The following is a 22848-nucleotide window of genomic DNA, read 5'->3' on the forward strand; positions in this document are numbered from 1 at the left end:
ACGAAACCATACTCATCACTGAGGAATGTTCGCAATAGATCCCTTTTATAGAGAGATAATAAAATTATGACGAGAAAAATAACTCTAGTAAGAATTCTAATCAATGATCGCGAACTGATATTCCGCCGCTCTACATTTTTTTCCAATATCCAATAATTAAATTCTTATTTCCATAAAAATGTTTAATTGACTTTTTATCAAATATTTATCTTATCATAAACACTGGGCATGTAAAAGTCACGTTACATAATCCCCTCCGTCACGATCAATCGACAGTAAAAAAATAAAAAAAAAGAAAGAGCATTACAATTGGAATCAATGCAGAGGGGGTGTTGGAGAAAATTATTATCATCGTGCATACACGTTGTGAAAGGATGATTTTCGCCACGCCACAACTCATTGGCGTGTGATAAAGATTGCGTAGGTATAGAATCTAATTACGCCGATAAACATTGTTGCGCCGATACACCTGCTCGTAAATAACATAGAATCAAACGCGTATCAGGTTACATCGTAATACACCCGGGTTAGCGGAGGAACAGGTCTTTCGGGCCCTATGAAACGCGTACCTGGAAACTGCCTACACTCCGCGCGCACTTTCATCAAGGACGGGACGCGGAATCATCATCGTTGATTATGAATACTATCAAACGCGAATAGATATAATCAAAATAATTTACAATTCTTAGAAACGTTAGATGTTAATTTTAATTCTCCCGAAAAAAAAAAAGAAGAAAAAAGAAAGAAAGCCATCCGCTCCCGAATATAATCAATTTGAACATGTTACCGAGGCAGGTTGACCAATTAATTAATTTTGTTTTTTTTTTCCGTACAATATAAAATGAATATTGGTCGATCGGTGAAGATAGATAAAAATATCGGACCCAATTTACACGTGATTCGAGCAAGATTTTTGCGTCACGATTTCAAAGTACGCCGAAAATAACCATGCGATCACACGGCTACGTGGAATATTTATTCATACAAGTGCTAGCGAAGACGTTATCGGCTGATACGATAACGGTCATTTTTCCTCTCCGTTCGTACGCAGCACCGCGTATTTACCGATGCATTTCTTTTTTACTTTATACATATATATTAGTGCAACTATGTAGAAGAACTTATCGTACGGATAGCCTCGATATCAGATGCTTGAATGCGAGGAATACATAGATATCGCGTAATTGCCATAGATTAACGCTGGGCCGACTAAAGCGATATACGTATTTTTATCAATCGTATCAATTAGTTTGTAATTTTTCAGCCTATCCCTCTGATCTAATGTTTATCGCAGCTAATCAACGTACATTAACAACATCTTCAACGTTATTAATTTTCCATTTATCTCGTCGCATATCGAAGTAATAAAGATGCGTTTTATAAAAGTTTTTATTATGATCTTTTAGTAGATTTAAACTTATCCAGCTTAATCAGTATTTTTCCCCTCTGTTATCGCGATTACTCGTTTCATTAACGCTATTTCTAATGAATTTTACTAACAAGTGACTGTCTCGTAATGATAAATACCAGCGTAAAAACGTAATCGATAATATATTGATGATCTGGAACATGTGTCTGTTGTCGATCGTTATATCTTTTTTTCGCAAAAAAAAAAGAAAAAAAAAAGAAAAACCTATTATTAACCAGTAACTATTCATTACATATATTATCACGCGATATCGCCGCGATTCGAGATTTTATCTTACGCCGCGCGATTGTTGACGAGTGAAAGAGATACGTTGCAAACGACACGTGCAGCAGCCGTGAATCGTACATTTATCAGGAACCGGTAATTCTGAATTGAAAGCAGAAACGTGCAGCGCGTGTGCCGCGGCTATTAATAAACCCGCGTGTGTGCAGCTTTGCACCTAATTAATAACGTCCCAAAGACAGAGCGTAGACGGAGCATACATCATAAGCGAATAATTGACACGAGCAGCGTTGATTGAAATTGCATGATCAATGTCTCGGCATGGAAATTATCGTCAATGCGATTGACGTTGAGTCGGTGATCAGTTAAACGCGAGTAATATCGATTCGCGAGCTCATTTTTTAACGCAGATAACAAACGAACTAATTTTACAAATACGCGAATACACGTTGACAAGATAGCGGTACGTTAACGAGTAACCGATTAGTCATCGTCCCCGCTGTGACGACGGCGAAAAACTTCGTAACATCTTCATAGTAATCTGCACAATAACTTGGCTATCTGATACGTAAGTATACAAGATTATCATGTTATTTTCAGCCGCGAATAATATTGAATAATCGTATATCGTTTTTAATATATCGTTAACATTAAAAATAGCATCGCGAAACAGCGATCTGATCGCGTTCGAAGCGCAAGCAGCGTCGCGATTCTTTCTCACGAAATAAATTTATCTTCTAAACATAAATTTCGCCTCTAAGTTCAATTGGCACGCGCTTCACGGAATAAATAGGGACAAGACGCGTTAATGCGAAATCCGGTCGTTTCAGATAAATCGTTTTCGCGATTGAGAAAAGACGGGGAGGGGGAGGGCCACATGATTCGATACAATGCCAGGATGCACAATGCTTCCATGGCAACAATAAAGCGCGGGGGCGTCGAGAATTCAACGGCAGATTGTGCCGGCAGCTGACAAACATAACGTTTTCCACAAAATGTTTGATTCCCACCGTTCCGTGCAGTCGCATATAAACGTATTAATCTACATTCAATCAGATAATTTTGTTTAACATACGTCCGCGGTTCAGTATCGATAACGGCAAATTGTTTAATCGTCGCGCAATACACTCTGTTAATTGAGCGAGGTGAGAAACTGCGATAAAGGTAGATACTTGCGTATATTCGCCTTCATATCAATATGCTATCGATTGCATTTAATAATGAAATAACAATACTTGAAACAGAGAATGGCGGGAGGCAGGGAAGAGAAAGAAATGATAATCAATAAAACTTTAATCTACGTTTACATTACGAGATTAAACGTGTCGCATCAGTTTTTTTTTCTTTCTTTTTTTTTAATTAGCTTACATTATTTTATATCATGTTACCGTTTTGAAAATTATTATTATAATTTTTATGCATAAAATTTTTTAAGTATATCGTGTGATTTTTGAGTAGAATAATTTCTTCGTTATCTCTTTTCGTATCGAACTTTATAGATGATAAATTAATAAATTACGATGACGTTGAGTATATTATAATTTCCAAGGAAGCGTGCGTAATTTCATCGACACTTACCTGAGGCGCCTCGAAGAGGTCCCGTAGGACTGCCGCCGGTAGAGACACCCTCGTCTTCGCTACTGCTCGTGTTAGCTTCACTGGGGCTATAGCTTCGCCTGCTGACGTCTCCCCTGGTAATCTTTTGGCCGCTCGTTCCGTTGTTATTATCGTGCATATTACCCTGAAGTCTCTCGTGCATAGTCCTCACGCGTGAATGCAGCCTCTGCTGCTGCAGAGAGCCAACGGAGAAGTCGAGCGGCTGATCAATTTCCGATTGCACTTGCGGCTGATGCTTCTGCACTTGACCGCATATCGATCCGGCCACCAGACTTTGCGGTTGAGAAACCTGCGCGATCGACGGTACTTGCTGTTGCTGCTGTTCTTGCTGAATACTACTAGACGTACTCCACCACTGATGTCCACCTTGGATCGATCTCCACGCCTCGATGGTGTTGTTATTCGTGGGACTCGTCTGCTTCTGTTTCTGCGCCGACTGCTGAGATTGTTGCTGCTGCTGCTGCTGTTGCTGAGCCATAGCAACTTCAACCAGATTGTTGTTCTCCAGCAGACGCATGCTGGGGGTCTGCGTCATCGATACCGGTAGAACGAAGGAGGAGAGCCCCACCGACGGTGGGCTGGATTCCTGGCGCTGCCTGTGAGAAGTATGATGATGGTGCTGATGCTGCTGTTGCGACTGCCGATGATGCTGTTGCTGCTGCTGCTGTTGATGTTGCGGAGAACTCACCGGCACCACCACCGGATGCGGCAACTGCCGGACGGTTCGCGTGGCCTCCGCGACCCACCGGCGCACCGCCTCGCTGTCGAGACCCGCCAGCCCTGCGGACTTTGACTTTGACTGGCCTCCGGGCGATGATAAACCCTTGTCGGGTATCAAGCGGGGCAGCGCGAGGACCCCGGTGCCCGCCACCGCGACCCTGGGTCCCGAAACGCCCCCGTAAGCAGTCAACGCCGCGAGATCCAACGTGGTCACCTGCTGGTTTCTGCTCTTGACGAAGAATCGCGCCGTTCCACGCAGTGGGAGACCGTTTGCTGCTAACTTAGCGACTTGCGCCGATTGTCATCGCTCGCGAGAACGTCTCGAAAATCAAGTATCGTTTGTAAGCGTTACGCGCGAGTTCAACTCCGTCGAAAAGTATCTACGGCCGCTTGCTTTCGATCCTCTTGACACGGAGATCAATCACACCGCGGTATTCACTGCGTATAAGTCAACATGATTTTTCTCGCGTCCGCGTAAAATCCAGTTAATGTTTTCGAATTCTTGAAAACACGATATTTCCAAGAATGCACTGCACTTCATTCGGAAGTCTCACAGTCACGTACACGTTCTTGCGGAAGCGATGTATCCGAATGTAAAACGAAAATATCCACCGATTCGTCCACCGCGTGAAATATCTGAGCTTTAACCGTCGTTGCTATTTTCAGAAACAATCTTTAGCCTCATCACAACCGTAATCTCTCCGATAAGTTTTCTTGGCCGTGCTCTCTATCAGATGACTGTCAAAACATTGCCTGTCAAGTGCCGGTACTGCTGCGACACACTCGAGCGGTCACTCGTTACGATCCGAGCTGTCTTTACCGATGACATACGCCTGCATCAATTCTTTCCGGAAGGGGGGGTGGAGGGGGGAGGAATCAAAAGTAAATTTTTTTTACGGCAGTATTATTTACAAATGTCACTGACGCGCCGAAAGTAAGAGCACTTGCTGACGAACGGCCGGCACTATCTCGCTGACATCGTCAATGGTCACGATTTAGACTAGTTCAGTCACTACACAAAATAATTAATCACTTTTTACCGTCGTATATTATTTATCAAGATAATCACGTCATCGGGAAATAACACGTGCGATGATCTGTCACGACTCGGCGTGTCAAATCAACCGATGACGACGTTAGAGAGCGTCAACGGCAGTAACTACCTGAGACCTGTCAACGGGATGAGTCAGGTCAACCTGCCGACGCGTCCTTCTCGTTCGGCGTGATCAAAGACTTAGACAAAAGTTTACGCGACGCGCTACGACGGCGGTAGCTACGGCTGCGGCGGCGGCTGGTACAGCGGTCAGATGCTGTCGCGTGCATGTGTGCAGCTACACTAGAGGACTCACGTACGTTCGCTTGGCCGCCTACCGGCCACGGCGAACGCGGCCGCAGAACGGAGTAACGCAAGGTGGGGGAGTTGTTAGGTCCGTGAGAGAGAAAAGGAAAAATCGTTCGTGCGACGAGGTAAGAGCGCCGGCGATTTCAAACGGGAGCGAGACAAGGAGAGCCGCGTGTGGAACGAAAAGCGTGGCCGCATCCAACACAGTCTGCATGATTGTCAAGGTGGGGGCAGTAAACGCGTCGGTGGGGAACGCCGCCTCCAATCGCAAGAAAACGCAGATTGCACGCGGCTCCGCCCGACGAGCTAGAGGCAAGATCTCCGGCCGCGGAACTCGCGCGAGCGCGAGCGCGCCTTTTTCATCTCGCGTGCATCGGCTGCTGTCCGCAAAGCCGAAGAGAAAGAGAAAAAAAACAAGAGAGCGAGAGAGAGAAAAGAAAGACAAAAAGAGAGAGCGGGCGAACAAATTTGCATATGCAACATTCACAACCAATCGCCATGCTACCTGCCCTACCTGTTGGAGATGATGACGATTAGACCTTGATACTTAAAGACCCGTTCCGTGACCAATGCTTAAGAATTAAACTCGGCTTGATTCCGGAGCTAACCAATCCGGTGGCAAGTTGCACCAGACCGGTTCGATTCGCATGCTTCTTCGCGGTTTTCTCTAATGGGAAGCAGACGAGGCTGAGGGTAACCAAATGCGCTGAACGTGAAAATGCACCGTATGCGGTATATCCATTTAAATATCTTGGAGATATCACGTGGACGCACACGACGTACAACCGCAGATGGTGTAAGACAGTGTGGTCAGTACGTAAGAAGAGTCGGAGATGGAATTAGTTACAGAAGAATTCGCAAGAAGCCTCTCACGCTGGACCACCCACGCAAGTTCTATTATTTCGACTACTATTATTTTCCAGAGAACCGTATTTTATAAAATAATTTGCATATTTCAATAATTTTCAATAATTCTATAACGATATAGAATATTATACGTAGCATTACTATACATATAAAAGTTCTTTTTAATTATCTCCTATTTATTTAAAAATAAAAATTAATTTTTTTTTTTTTTTTAATTTCGTACAATTGCATTTTTAATTATCTAATATTTTAAAAGATATAAAAATATGAATTGACAAACGAATTCGTAATATACGCATAAAAGTATTTTTTTTTTCTATAGAGATCTTTAAGACTGATATATCTAGTGATTGAGAACTTGCGATATCACGGCTCGATTGACACCGATGAGATATGGCAGCAGGTGGGTACAGTTACAGGTTGGAATTACTCGAAAGGGCGATGTGCCAAACTGTGTAACGATTGTGCTGGTCTATGGGATGTTCTTGCCAACATTGACGTACAAAACTCGGCAAATAAACGCGTATCGATTTGATATTATAATCTGAGAAATATTATTTTGTAATTATTTTTTAAAATATTTAAAAACAAATAAAATAGCGCTTAGTACATGAATATTTAACATATTATATTTTTTCATCCCTTTCATTATTTTTAATAAATTTAGATTTTAATCATTCGCAACGAATCAAATGCGCTTTCTGCTTATTCGGAATATTAATGACAGCGTTATCGTGGTAACGACAAAAGTGCACCGCGAAAATATCGACGGGAATGGTCAAGCGTCCATAAACTTTTCTATCGGCCGCCATATCTACCCAGGTACCTCTCACCTATCATATTTCCATACAAATCCATCCAGCCTCACCACTCCCAAGATTTGAATTCAGCATGCGCAGTGCTAGTGCAAAAAATAAGACGCTTTAAACTGGCCCTTTTATTGGTCGCGAGAACCATAGCACTCCCTCTACCAACGCCTATCCCCTTCACGTTGCACACACATAGGCGTCATTGCCTTTCTTCTTTTTCTTATCGCGCTATCATATTTCCATACAGCCGACATCCACCTCCACCGCTATCGCTACTACTACCATCGCGTCCTCCACTACCATTGTTGCGTCACTTCCACCCCTACTGCTACTCGATACCTAGCTCGCCCAGATTTGAATCCGGCATGCGCAGTTCGGTGCAAAAAGGGCGCTTTAAAGAGGTTCTTATTGGCCATGGGAACGCTATCCCCCCACTCCTTATCGCATGTACCACGTACCTCACATCACAAACGCAACCTTCCTCTTATCGTACCATCCTCCCTCTCACCCTCCCCTGAAGTTTCGTCTTCCTCGTGCCCTTTCTCGCCCGTCTTACCCTCTCGTTCCTTCGTCCTGGTGTCCACCAACGCTTCGTCCTTCGTCTCGCATACCAGATACATGGGAAGGGGCAACCCCTACCTCGATTCCGCCACCCTCGCGTTTATGGTGCAACGAGGACGGTGATGATAAGCGAACAAGGACGACGATAGCGAGGGAAACGAAAGAGAAGAAAGCGGAGAGGAGAGAGCGAGCCGGTATTGATTTTAATGACGCCCCTACCGACACAAAGTCACGAAAGAGGCGCGAATAATATGTACGCGCTCTGATTCTAATAGCCAATTATTACAAATGCACGCAAACGAATTTTCTTTAATAGAATTTTATAAATACTTAGTTTAAAATGCTCGTATAATATGCGTAATTGATAATGCTCGGAAAAGTGTTGGAAAATTTTTTTTATATTCGCGAAATATTTTCTTCTTAACGTTTATATTAAAAGTAAAAAAAAAAATTGCAAAAAAAAAAGAAGTTACTCCAAGAACAAAACAAAAATTAATTTTGAAAAATATTTGTAACGTTACAGCATCGTACCGACAATATATTTATTTTACGATAACACGTCTATTCTTGTCTATTGTTAACACAAGTTATTAAAGCACTATGGCATGCGCGGTATGATACGGAACGGAAGGATCGCTCCCCGGATGGAATTCCGTCTGGTGATGAAGGGTGAAAAACACTTACAGTGTAAAATCAAGAGGATCAAGTGGGTATTACGAGGGGTCGCATTCAAATGCCATAGGCGGGCCCCTAATCTGAATAAGGCGGCGAGAACCCTTTCCCTTCGCTAACCCTTTTTTATTCAACACGTGTAAGTATTTGCATGGCCCTGCTACCTACAGCAGGTGTCAAGTTCCCCCCTTTTTTTTATATTCAATGTGAAGCGAGTCTATATGGAAATAGATAGGTACCTGTGCACAATGATGTGCACGGCGGAAAAGGGTTGATTCTTGATTCATCGCCGAAACAGGTGAACGATCGATCTACGCTAAGTTACAGGTGGTTTTCTTTTTTTTTTCCCCCCCAAATTAAATCAAATAAATAATTTCATGTAGCTTCACAAAAATTAATAATAAAAAAATTATGTTGTTTAAAAAGCAACGATTTAACTCCTCAATATATTAATTAAAAAATAATTAAAATATGCAAATTATTTATTTTAATATTACTGTGTGATTTTTCGCACGTATATAATTTATCTAAAATGCATTATGTGCATCAGTTTTACAGTTTCAAAGCATTGACAAACTATTCGAATTATCTGCTACACGTATATTTTCGCGAATGTCGAAAATCGCCACCGTAGGTTTTATAGCCCAAAGGTTTTCTCGTTATTTCAAGTGTAGATACCCTAAACAATTCCGTTCGACAAAGCGAATGACACAGCGCCGGTTGAAATGCACCTCTCCGTTTATGCCGTTATAGCAGTTCCGACTCTTAAAAATCTTAAAAAAAGAAAACAACCGACATTCGAGACTTATCTGAAGCTCGCCGCGTGAGACCCTTCTATAACTCCCTACGAGTTTCCTTAGACTCTCCTCGGCAAGGGTCCACCCTCCAATAGCAATAAAGACGAGCCATTACAACCAAAATTAGAGGGTTTGATCCTAGTCGAGTGTTCGCACACCAAAAAACGGAAAAATTCCTTTTTATCCACGAACATTTTAACCACTCCTTAGTGCGCACAGTAAGAGAACCTTTGAAAGGCCAGATGGGCCAAACAAAATTTTTTTTCTTTTTTTTTTGCCTAGTTCAAGGTAGATGTGTAATAAACTGGGTCAACACCGCGGATTAAGCCTTTCGCAATGTACGAATTTGTCCCGCTCGCGCCTTAATATACAAAAGAACATCTCTCGACTATTATAGCATTCGTTTTGTCATCTTAAATTCAATGAATCTCTCCCATACGCGGATGAGCTAATTTTATTTCAGTGTGCGCGAGCGCAATGGTACTTTTTAAATTCTTCACGTACTCATGAAAACTCGTGACGAACTCTGGCGCGATTGTTCCTGGCACTTCTCGCGCAGGGAAGTTTTTGAGAGCCCGGCAGAACTTTACTGGCGTGCTATTTTCTCTGAATCAGGGGTTATTTTTTGTCTTTCTACCTTTTTTTATCTCATTGGTGGATTCAAAGATACAAAAAGTTGTAAGTTAGAGCAAAGAATTAATTACAATGTACAACAGAAAATATAAAATTGTTCGAACGGCCATTAAAAAAAAAAAAGTGTGTAATTAATAGTTTTAACAATGCCTTGTACCGTGGATTTTTTTTTAATTATCGCATATAAGAAAAGATTCTTTCGTCAGTCCAGAAAGCCGCGAGGGTAAGAAAATCAGAAATTTCGAGCCATGATTTTTGGAGAGTCACCGCGGAAGAATGTTTGATCGCATTTGTTCCCTGCGCGTGGAAAACTTTGTGGGCGTTATTTCGGAAAACGATTAATCTGTACGGGCGCCACAAGCGTGAAATGAAGAACCTCGTGGCCGGAACGTATCAGGTACGGATTTTCAGCCCGCGGGGTAAATAATGAGATTTCAATTTCAAAATGCTAGTATACAAATAGGAAGATCAAAGAGACCGTGGCCGCCCCGTCGTCTCTCGCAATTTTAAGGCCCCTTTCAGACACCTTCGATTCCTATTTTCCGGATGGCCCACCTCTCGCCCCACCGTAACCGTGGTCAACCACCCTCCCACGCGCTCGAAAATATCCCGAAACACTCTGCCCTTAACATACAACACGGTTTACACGAAGGGACGATAAACGCGGTCGTTCCGTCAATTGCGGGGGTGGAGACGCCTTCCTTATTTACCTCTGTTGAACTTTGAATCTTCTTTGATCTCCGATGCTATTTCGATTGAACGCAAGCGCGATTTGCAACAGTTATTCGTATCGCGAAGTGAATTAAATGAATAAAACGATTTAAAACTGATAAAAAAGCTTGAAAAATTTTCATAATTCATAATTTCGTATATAAAAAATCGTGAATAATAATATATTATGTAAATATAAGCTCGAGGAAAAGTTCGACATCTCGACATTAGATAAATTGTTTGAATACGCTATTCGTAAAATTTACACGCTTAAAGACTCGAGATTAAAATAAGTAGAGGCAGAGGTAGCAAATTATTTTCGGGAAGGGATCGATTCGAACGTTTATTTGCTTTCCGAGCCACCTCGGCACGAATTGCGCGCGGTCTATCGTTCGCCACCGAACTGGCGCAGAGCAGCGGATTATCCTCGGCTTTGCGGAAGTTTCGCATTAAAGGAAACGGAACTCTCAATTCCCGCCGCAGCCGGTCATGCACTCGCGCGATGCCGAGAGCACGCGTGACGACGAACACGAAGACTTATGGAGAAGAAACGATGAGCGAGGAGGTAATTTTCCCGTCATATTACGCATGTGCGAGGGAGCGCGATTACAAAATAAGCGGGTTCTTTTGTGGTAATTAGCGGATCAAGGCCGGCCTCGGAACGAATTCGGGAGAGTGACGTTATGGCTGCACCTCCGGGATAACGCGCGCGCGTGCGGCATTATATACATCGCACAAAGTGGACCGACCGACCAGTGGCGTAGTCGATGCCGGCACGAAAGCTCGGATACGCTCGTTTACCGTCCCGCGCGAACGTACGACCGGCAACAATAAAAAGATGCCGCGCATAGAGCTGCTGCAACGCCAACCACAACCGGCGTGGCACGCGATGATCTACTTATCATTTTATGATTGCAGAAATTATCTCACTTTCCAGACGTATGCCTCTCGGACCGCATACGACGAAGGCGCGGGCGACTGTAAGTCGTTTCGTAAAATCGTAATTAAGTATTAATTTAATTTTTAACGGCTGTGCGAATGGAATATATCGACTGTAAATGAAGGTACTTGAAATGGAAAAATAAAAAGATGCCACAAACCGTCGATCTTGCTTTGTACTTCTACCATTCGAATAAATGTTCACGATTTGCAATGATCCGCGGTGTATAAGAGTTTCACGAATACCTCAGATATGTCTCACTGTTAGAATATTCACCGAGTTTTGTCACGAGGACTGTATAATGAGCAGAGGAGCGCATTCCTAATATAATGTTCCGTGGACGCGAGCGCAAAGTGACCTCTGCCTCGATCTTGCTTGGTCTCGCGATTTGTCAATTGTTCGTTCATTCCCTCTTTCCCTTCAATTCTCTTACGGACCCCTCCCCCGCCCGTTCCACGCTCGCGGCCCTTTTATCTCTCGGAATATTCACTGGATTAAGGTAATTGTACACGAGCCCGCGCAACTGCGTGGGTGCACGCGCGTTTTACGCTCGGCACGCGCATAAAGGCGTGAGAGAACATTCGACGACGACACGCGGGCCACCGATCTTACATAATCTCTCAAAGTATCTTGCTCTGCATTAGGAGAAAGCGAAAATATAACCTCCGTATCAATTGGCATCTAACACCGCATTGCATTACAATAAAAATCAACCAACAAAAACTTGTATAAATACTGACAAACGCGTAATAAAATTATTCAAATGGAAAAAGAAACAGAAACGATTTAATAAAATACTAGCTATTAAATATTTCGGCAAAAATATAAATCCCAAGCATATTATAATTCTAAAAATATGTTCAAAAAAATATATATTAATTAAAGATATGTTAACATCTGTGTACGAGATAGCTCGAATGTTTTAAAATATAATGCGAAGATAAATCAGAGACGATGTAGCGGATGAACGGAATACCGGTATTTAGCAGTGCGATATATTATTTCGTTGGCGGTAACAGAACCAAAGCGGTAACAACAACGGCGACCTGAGGGGTCGAGGTCTGAGCCGGCGGTGTTGTGTTACACAGCGATATCAAGCGTAATATAGCACGCGCCTCAATTCAATCCAGCTGCCAGCAACTGTCACAGTTAACGAGTTGCACTTTAATGGCCGGAAGGATTAATTTCAACGAAAAAGCGCGTTCTGCGATCGTTATCGGAAATCAGGTGCCAACGGAGAATGTCGACCAAATATTACGGGCGTTTCTAAACCTCGTGTATGATTAAAATTTATCCAGAGCATAAATATAAAATAAACTTCCTCGTATTAATTAAATCATCAACGCGGTATTTATTCAACGCTTCAAAAAAAAAAAAAAAAATTAAATTATATACGGTAAAAAATAAAATAAAAATAAATATTGTAACGGTAATGACGTTGGAATAATTATTATAAGTCTATGAATAACGTTGCAAGAGCCAACGTTTGTGAAACGCACGTTAAACGAGCTGGTAACCACGCAATGTATTTTTGTGCGGTAACAAAGACGTTACTAGCGTGCACAACGGATGCGCGCCTCATGATCGGCTACAAAGTGATGTTAATTAAACGACGGGGCGTTATTGAAGCAACCCCTCACGGGGCGTTCTTGCTACTCTTGCTGGTCATGGTAACGAGGTTCGTGGAAAAAAATGATAAGTGGCGTTGGAGGAATGGCACACGGTCGCGTGCGTGTGCGACTTCGTAGGAAGGGAAAAGAGGAAAGACTTCGTTGTTATACGAGTTGCGATAATACCGAGCAGTGACGGCTTCGTTAAACTAAGCTAGCCAAAAGGATCGTTAAAAACTCCGACCGGTAAATGACTTATTAATCGTTCTATTCGTACGATTTTTTTAATTTATAAAAATGTGCAGTTGTCACGCGAGCTCGAGTTCGGTGACCTGTACGTATTAATTCGTCGGGCAATTAATAAAACCTATATACGTCGTTCTGTTTAGGGTACATAGCGCTCTACATCCATCACTGATATGGATAGTTAGGGCCAACGAAGGAATCATACGCGAAGTGTTACGCAGTTGCGTGGCATGAGAGTATACGCATTGCAGCGGTGAACATCAAAGAGGCGTCGACTAGTTGAGCCACTTAAACTCCTCGAGTTTCCACATTAGCGAGGCAAAAGCATGATCGGGAAGGAGAACCGGACCGCATATCTTCGCGGAGGAACGAAGTTCAATGTGCAAGGGACCCTCTCATTTTCTCTATCTCTTTCTGTTTTTGTCTCGTTCTCCTCTCGTCATGATAATATAACGCGATCGATGTTCAAGCGTCGCGTAAAGAGAGAAACCGATTCTTATTTTAATTTCGCTTTACGATCCCGCCGCGAACGAGAATTGCTTAAATGAAATAATCGCTTTCTGGTGCGTAGTCGCTTTGTAGTTGAGATTTTATTACAACGAATTATCCATAAATTATAACGTATCGTAAAGGATACGGCACGGTATAAAATCTGGCAATAAATGTAATACGCAAACATATGGCAAAATTAAATTTAATTAACTCTTTAATATATGGGTTCGTTAATGTCGTTTTAAGTTCAAAGGCAAATTTCTTTTTTCTTTTCTAATTTGCGTGGTATATAAAAATATTAAAAAAAAAATAGATTAATTTTCGGAATAAGATAACAATCAAGTTCTACGATTCAAGATAAAAAAAAAGTAAGATACTGAATTATGGAAAATAATTATAAATGTAAGATTAAATAACAGACAATTATGCCGATTTTTTATCTTTGAATAAGAGGATTACTAGTAGTGAAATAAAAGCATAAAACAAAACAAGCGAAGGATGGTCCTTAAGCTCGCGTGCCGTGCTAGCATTAAGCGGGGAGATATAAAGCATTCTTATCGAGATATGAACGATTCCCGACAATCGCTAACGTTCTAAGTAAAATAATAATCAGATTTTTTTTAAGCTCGAACCACGAACGACGCCGGCGAAGTTACACCGACGCGCTTGTCTGTCCAAAATAATTCGATCACAAGTCACATTCTTACAATTGACCTAATTATTTTAAGTACTTTACTCCTAAAAGAAATAAAGGAGAATAACGATTGCGACGCAAAACGAGAACTATCTAATAAAGATTTAATGTGTGAATTATATAATTGATAACTTTTCAGAGTATCAAATGGATCTACTATTAATAAATCAGTGGCAACTAAATATGCCGATAAAATATGCCGCCCGACACCCGCTTGTGTTATTGTGCAAAAAGCGTGGAACGCAAACGGAAGCCGCGCATCTATCGTCCCATCTATTTGTCACGGGTTCTCAGACCGGCAATTTTATGCAAATATTGATTTTCCTGACAAAAGCCGAAAAAAAAGTCTAATGGGCACTCTATCCAATGCATCTACATATCGAGCACAAAGCGCCGCTGGTTGTCGGTCATTTTCTATACTTTTTTTGCTTTTTTTTTTTTGTCCCCTACATACTCTCCCTTTCTCTAACTATTTTTCTCGCTCACTCGTACGTTTCCCCCCCGCGTTTTCTTTTTTCGACTTTACGAGCTGACAGTTGGCCGAGGACATTTGGCCTGTAATTTCCAAAATGTCGAATAAGATAATGCACCGGGCGAGCATTCGATGCCCTCCCCGATCTCACGAAATCAAAGTTACGTAGGGCTGCACGCCTATTTCGCTTCGCGTTTCTTATCGCCTTTTTTTTCCCTTATCACGATAACGCCACGCAGCGGCCGATCCTGCTCTTTCAACCATTCGTTCCTCATCGATTTCGCTTGATTAAAACGTAAGGACGTGACAAATGTAATTACTCGGTGCCTTATCGAGACCATCCCGCCACGGGGTTTTTTTCAACTCGCAACGGAAACGCGATCATCTGACGGATACTTCATAGGGAAGTTCGAAATGTGATCTTTCTCTCTGGTGCTTCTTGCCGAGGCTACAAAATCGGGAGATAATTGCACCGAGAAAAACATTATAATAACCAGTTTTTGTCCGTTAGCATGCGATGCTAGTTGGATCAAAGAGAAAATCGAGGGATGATGAGCCTGGCGCACGAAAAACATCTTTCGTTACTTTACCATATTTAGGAATCACGATATAATTACTTTTATAGAGACAGTAACACGGTCCCCGACGGTGTATAATATACAAATTGGTTTTTCTGCGTGCCGGTTACAACAGCATGTTCGACCGGAATGAATGCACACGCATATCGTGAATATAATGCATAGGCACGATCACATTCCTGAACTCCTATGAATGTCAAATGAGGGTACGCACCGCTGGGCGCAACCCTAGGTAGCCGAGCGTGAGATACTCGGGCTCTTCGGCTATCTGAATACAATGCACCGCCCAGGTGTAATACATTCTCTAATAGTATTGCGACTTCGCGACCTCTGCCCGACGAACCTCCCTCAACGCCGAACGGTATGCACACGTACGCGCGCACCGACAATGTTAAATTTTGTTTCAAGTATAATGTATTCTGTGCGAAGTATCGCTTAAAGATAACTTTATGACTCTTGTCACATAGCGTGATTAATATCTAAATTAAAAAAAAAATAATAATAATAGCTAATCGCCCGTAGCATTTGCTGACTCCGGTGGAAGTAACTGTCTAGAGGGGTTGTTGGCAAGGAGGGTGGCAAACTTTTGGCCATAAAGAGTCTCCTGTCAATTCATCTTTCCTATATATATTTCACGTCAAAATATTGCAATAAATCATCGTTGCAGCTACGAATAAGGAAAGAGAGACGACAGAAAAGAAGAGTTAGGCAGCGGGAGAGCGAGAGAGAAAATAGAGGAGAGAATGAACGGAAGTCTCGATCCACGTTAAGTCAAGAGACTGATGATTGCGCGAGTGTCGACGTCTTTCATAAAGAGCAATATTAATCTTCGCGTTATTAACAAGATGAGAAACGATGACATGTTTATGCAGCCGGATATGCCGAGATATTTATGCCATTTTGAAAAGAGTCATCTCAAAAAGTGAAGATAAGTGAACACTGTCTATTAACCTAACATCCTGCCTACTCGTCTTTCATTTTATTTTATTTTTTTCTGAATTATATTATATTATTACACTTCTAAGAAATTTTTGTATTCACGCGTTTTGAAATCAATAAAATTATCAGAGTATGAAATATTAATTTTTTTACCCAGTTTACACATCCGTTAAATTCAACGGTTTTCTTTCCTATTGTACGATCGTCATTGTCAAGAAGGCATTCGTTCGATTTCCTCAAGACGTGTAATTATCTCAGCAGTAAACCGCAGTCCCCTATGTTCCGCGCACGATTGTTAAAGTTTATTCAAAAATAGAGAGTTACTACGCGTAAGAAGTAAATACGCGAAAAAAAAAAAAATTTTAGCCAAGCACGGAATTATTATACATATACATGTAATATATTTAACGACGTGAGAGTAGAGTACTAAATTTCGAGTTTAGAGCAGAAGAGCAGCTTATAACATTGGAGAGAATTGGCATTGAGATAAAAGTTCCCAATAGGGAAGAGACGAGAGCGAGAGCGAAAGAGAAAGAGAAAGAAGTAGGAGGACGAAGAGCAGGGGGCTATTAGCTGGCAGATTAGCAGTTAAAATTGAAATTTGCACGGACAGTTCGATGCGCGGCGGCGGTCAAGTCTGAAGAGGCCGAAGAGGGTGAGTCTGAAAGTGTTCAGGTCCGAAGATTGGAGAACGAAATCTGCCACGCATCGAGTTCGACGAGCATTCGCTCCTCGTCTTCTCTGCGCGTCCTCAAAGTTCTTTCTCCCTTACCCCGTATCTTATTCCCGCTTTGTCTCGCCTTCCATCTATCTCTCTCTTCCTCCCCTTTTCTTACTCTATTTTTACAGCCAGGTATAAAATGAGCTACAGTTATGAGATCCATATAGCTCGCGAGAGAGAGAGACCAGAAGCGTATTTACGAAACCGAGCCTCGTGTTTGTCATATTTTCTCTACTTAATCACGTCTCATTTTATTAAGAATATACTGCCCTAATCGACAAGCAAAATTAAGTACATACTTTTTTATACGACTTAATATGTAAAAAAAAAAAAATACTATAGAACCGCATATTATTACACAAAATATTACTGATTTGTATTTGCAAAAAATAATTACCATTCAGAAGAAAATAATGTATATTCTTCGTATTATTTCCAAAAAAAAAGAAATAAAATAAAATAACTGATTAAAAATAATTTAGCCACGAGGCTCAGGGAATTATCGGGATCGTAAAAACGAGCGTGATCTTCCCCGTGTATTTCGTAACTGCGAAAGCGAATGGCCGTTTATCTTCGCCTAACACCGCGAATTTGCAAGTTATGCACCGGCGGGATTTTTATTAACCCGGCGGCACGCCGTCGCACTTTTTGGGTTCATCCCGAGTATACCGAAATATTTTGCCTTTGCAATGACGGGGGGAAATAAAATGTAGCACGTGGACGCGCTAAGCAGGATGGTCGCGCCGAGTTACCATTTTTATCTCCCGTAGAGTCAGATCTCGAAGAACTGCTCCGAGCACGTGCGCGACCGTGACGCAATCGAACAATGCCGGGAGACGAACGGAAGGAAGTTAACGACGCTCGAATCGCGTGATCGTTTATACTTTTCCGTTTCAAAAATAAAAAATAAAAAAAAAAGAGAAGATAATTAAATTAAAAACTGCAGAATTTTTTTTTATATAAAATCAAGCTTGAATTGCACCGAAATTTGATATTTGCGAAGCACATCGCGCTCGAATGCTCACGACGATTTTATCGGCACATTTCAGAAGGCCAGCGCCTTCAATTGTCAAATTTATAACCGGTACTCGATGCACTTTTAATGGCCGTGTAATCTGCAGGTAGCAAAGATTACTGGCGATACGGCGCGGTAATGTCGCAAAACCGGTGACTTTACGATTCATTAAAATTAATCAAATTAATCGACTACCCCGGCAACGACACCGCATTTTAATACGTTAATATTATTCGCATGGAATATCGTACAAAGTTACTTCACGATCCTCATTCCGCGTAACGCAATTTATTACGAAAACGGACAAAGAAATATTTACGAAAGTACCTAATGCTGCGCGTCGTGTCGGCCGAGTCTTAAATCGTCTTTTATTTTAATTCGCGTAATATCTTCGTTGGCGGTAGAACTTCCCCGCGTAACGCGTTTCGACACACCCGGCTTCTTCAGTCGATCCGCCGCGGGTTTGAGAAGAGTTCGAGGCTGCATTCGTTCCGCCTGCTGTTTCCACTCGCCGCGATCGAAAACACCGCCGTGCCTCCCGAGAATCGCTTAACAATCCGCCGCTTAAAGCCCATTCATCTTCCGAATACAAAGTGGCGATTCGCGGTAAAAAAAAAAGAAAAAAAAAAAAAAGAAAAAAAAATAAAAAAAGAAAGAAAAAAAAAACAAAAAAAATTTCGAGTAGTTATCCACGGTCGCGATTTACGAAGCCGTTCGGGCCAAAGACGTCTCGTTAATAACGGCGGAGAAATGTAATTAACATCGTGAATTAGATCTCGCGACGAGAGTTTGTCAATTACGTCGCGCAATTTCGCGCACCCAGCCCCCACGGTGTATCTTTGCCATCGGCGCTGGCCGCACTTTTTTGCACGCGAGCGTGACGAAAGCCAGCTAACGCGGATCGGCTATCGGTATTTGGAAGCCGATCTGGGACCGGTGTGAAACGACTCCGCCACCGTTTCTCATTCCGAAATTAATTGCAGATGCCGCGGAAATAATGCGACCCTGCAGAAACGGCCGCGCCACCCCGCCCGCGAAAATAGATTCTCCCGTTGTGAAAAATGCAACGCGAGATCGAAATGTACACCTTCACCCTGGACTCCCCCGCGCGTGAATCTCATGCATACGCGAGGAACGTATCTTTCAAGCCCTTGTCTCGTAACAATGACGAATTAATACGGCGGCGGCGGCGGTAATAAAGGCGGGGAAAAAAATTTTTTCACGAAAAGCCGCCGGCGTGATTTATAATGATATGTCGGTATTGTTCTTCAAACACGTCGCCGCGCTTTTCGCGTTATTCATAGGCGGTATGAGACTCGTTTACGGCTTTACGGGTAGCCGCGCGGGATTCAAGCGCCTTGCATTACCATAATATGAACCATTACGATGAGCCAGCTGGCTGGACGATACGTTTCGCACGAAGGGAACGAGAGAACGGCGGGGAGAGAAGGGCGTATATCGAGAGGAGGCGAGAGAGTGAGAGGTGAAAGGGCGAAAGGGTGTTTCCTACGATATTTTTTTTAACAAGTAATTAGATGCGCTGCATAAGAAATGGTATTCTACTGTAGGGCCGTTAGATTCGCTACGCGATTGCTTCGTGCCGATCGAAGAGGAAGAAGCCGCGACGTAAAGGAAAATCGCGGCCGATTCGCCGAAATTGAGTGTCGGCACGGGGAAAAAAAAAAAACCGGAGCTCGAGCGCGAGCAGGTGCAGCGACGTTTTCAGAGAGTTGAATCGAGTCGTGAACGAGTAGCGATTAAAAACGAATTAGCGAAAGAAATAGCGCGTGTCGCGAGAATTAAAAAAGAAAAGAGACTACCCGTGGGTAGAGCGGCGTGTTACGCACATCTTTGGATGAGAATCCCCCCATGCACATACGTTTTTGTTCTAATTAAATTACTGTGAATTGTGATGAATCGATTGTGTCGTTAATTGATTATATAATAGTCATACCCGATCGTTGCCGGTGTTTATTCCACGACGAAACGCAAAAGACAGAGAGAAAACGAAAAAAATAATATAACAAGAAGATCGTGATATTCGGATACTGAAAAATCTTTTAAAAAAGTTACGCTACTAATTATGAACGAGATATGGACTCACCGGTTGTTGAATTAAAATTGCCTCCGCCGTTGAATCGAAGCTTCCGTCCTTCCTGCGATGTCGTCCTTCCTGCGACGTCGTCCTTCCTGCGACGTCGTCCTTCCTGCGACGTCGTCCTTCCTGCGACGTCGTCCTTTCTGCGATGTCGTCCTTCCTGCGATGTCGTCCTTCCTGCGACGTCGTCTTTCCATGAGCTTCCACGAGCTTCTATGGCACACACACACATACACATGCGTCGCAATACACGACTCTCGACGTGCTCGCACACACACATACGCGCGACCCGACGCGACGGCATCCGCACGGTTAATTACGCCGTAGCGCGCTCTAATCATCGAAATACTAATTGCGCGACATTTCTCACGACACTCCCGAAGGTTCTCGACCGAGAGACCGAACAGAGACAACGACTCGCACAAAGAAATGGCTGCACGTACGCGGCGCAGATACGTGATCATTACGCGTATTCATAAAAATAACTCGCGCCCAAATCGTCTCTTATCGGAATTAGTCCGGTCGCCAGCTATGCTGGCAACGTTAAGCGCACTTGTTTTCTCACCTTGCGGCCCAAAGACACGGCAGGATTCCTCGGGGAAGTCGCAGATCGCCAACGGTCGACACTCGCAATGACTCATCTTGCAACGGACGTACTTGTAATGGAGTCGGCAGGTGATGGCGCTAGGTACCGGTGGCCCTCCCGCGCAGCCGGCGACTCACTTCATGATGACGTTCCACCTGTTAGAACCGTATTCAGATGGTCTCTTGTCGCTATTCCTCTTTCGCCGGGATCTCTTCCTGCGAAGTCTCGCGACCGAATCGTCGCCCATCGGAATTAGTCCGGTCGCCAGCTATGCTGGCAACGTTAACCTCACACGTTTTCTCACCTCGCGACCCGAGAACACGGCAGGATTCCGCGAGAAAGCCGTGGACCGCCGACACTCGCGACGATTCTGTTGCACCGGACGTACTTGTAATGGCGCCGGAAGCTGGGGGCGCTAGATACCGGTGGCCCCCCCGCGGAGCCGGCGACTTACTTCATGACGACGCTGTATTAGGTTGGTATTCAGATCGGCTCTCGTCGTCGTTCCTCTTTCGCCGGGATATCTTCCTCCGAAGTATTGCGCCCGAATCGTTGCCTATCGGAATTAGTCCGGTCACCAGCGATGCTGGCAACGTTAACCGCACACGTTTTCTAACCTCGCGACCCGAGGACACGGCAGGATTCTTCGAGAAAGCCGCGGACCGCCGACGGTCGACACTCGCGATGATTCTGTTGCACCGGACGTACTTGTAATGGCGCCGGAAGCTGAGGGCGCTAGGTACCGGTGGCCCCCCCGCGGAGCCGGCGACTCACTTCATGACGACGCTGTATTAGGTTCGTATTCAGATCGGCTCTCGTCGTCGTTCCTCTTTCACCGCGACATCGTGCCGAAATATCGCGGCCGAATATCACACCGGAATGACGTACACAGATGAGTGGCGGGCTCACACGTATCGCCTCACGATCCGACATCCCGACACAACGTGGATCCTTAATATATTCGAGATTAATACGGCCGCGACCGCCACTTCAGACCAGAAAGATCCGTTCCGCAAACAAGTATGCACGAGGTCCGCACGAAATGTGCAGTTCGCCATGAACGACAATCTAGTAAAGATTGCAAGCGTTACACTCGCGACGCGGCGATCTATCGATTAGTCAGCCAATCAGAGCACGATGTCATAGAATGGGTAATCGATATGCATATCTAATGGTTGCGTAATTCCTAGTGTAATTTTTATCGAGTATGAATAATTCTAGAAAGTATCCGTAACGGTCTTAACGAACGGTCAGACATCGAATAGCATTTTGTAAGTAATTATGACTTATATTATGACGAATATCATCGAAACAGTAATTTCTGAATTTTTTTATTACCACGAATTTTAGCGTAAGTAAATGATTCGCGCGTAGCATTTCGTTCGGTAAGTAAACTTACTTTTACAGGTTAAAGTTCTAATCGGAATAGAGGCGTATATTACGATACAGTAAAAATATTCCGTTTGCGACGATTTTAATCTCATGTAACTCATTTCACAGGCTCACTTGGAAAACGAGGACAAAGTACGTGTTATATATTACTGAATTTGCATCGTTCGATGACGGATCGCTGTTGCAACAACGTTGAGGATACATAAAACATGCTCCCGCATCGATCAACATTTCCAAGAGAGCCGTTTACTTTCTCGGTGAAATTCAATTGGAAATTGCAAATGAATCCGATCTCCGCTCGTTTCACGGCGAGGCATTAGTCACCCTCTTCCGTACCTCCGTTTCTTCAGGAAGGAGCGGCGTTACGATTGACCGTCGCGGACAACTCCGAACGTTTCGCCGCCAGGTGAGTGCGAGAGCCGACAAGCGCACGGCGGCCGATCGTTTATGTACAGTGGCTTCTTTCCCGACGATAAAATTGCGGCAAGTGTCCGCTCCCGCGGCATGTGTGGGCCGCGGCCGTATATTCATCGCGGCACTCACGCCGACTGCCATTAAGCTCGCCGCCCGATACGCATTTATATGACGTGCCGGCACATACGCCGACGCACCGTTCTATTCCGACCGGCGGAAATTTATATATAAATTTCGTGGAAAAAATTTTCACCACCGAGCTGCGCGACAA

General features: G+C 43.4%; 1 protein-coding gene across 3 annotated transcripts in view; it reads right to left on the minus strand.

Annotated features, from left to right (window-relative positions):
• Nucleotides 1-21231, minus strand: part of LOC139106915 (POU domain, class 2, transcription factor 3L) — a 129279-nt gene extending 108048 nt beyond the window's left edge. Inside the window, exon 1 of one of the 3 annotated variants that reach the window (XM_070664006.1) lies at nt 20192-21231. In XM_070664006.1, the coding sequence (XP_070520107.1) occupies nt 20192-20489 (298 nt within the window). In that variant the 5' untranslated portion in view covers nt 20490-21231. Of the gene's footprint in view, nt 1-3229; nt 5274-20191 lie in introns of those variants that run through there. The other 2 variants (XM_070664004.1, XM_070664005.1) reach the window with 2 other exon arrangements.
• Nucleotides 21232-22848: the final 1617 nt, after the last annotated feature.

This window comes from Cardiocondyla obscurior, linkage group LG12 (genome assembly GCF_019399895.1).
Source record: "Cardiocondyla obscurior isolate alpha-2009 linkage group LG12, Cobs3.1, whole genome shotgun sequence".
In the NCBI taxonomy this organism is placed as follows: domain Eukaryota; kingdom Metazoa; phylum Arthropoda; class Insecta; order Hymenoptera; family Formicidae; genus Cardiocondyla; species Cardiocondyla obscurior.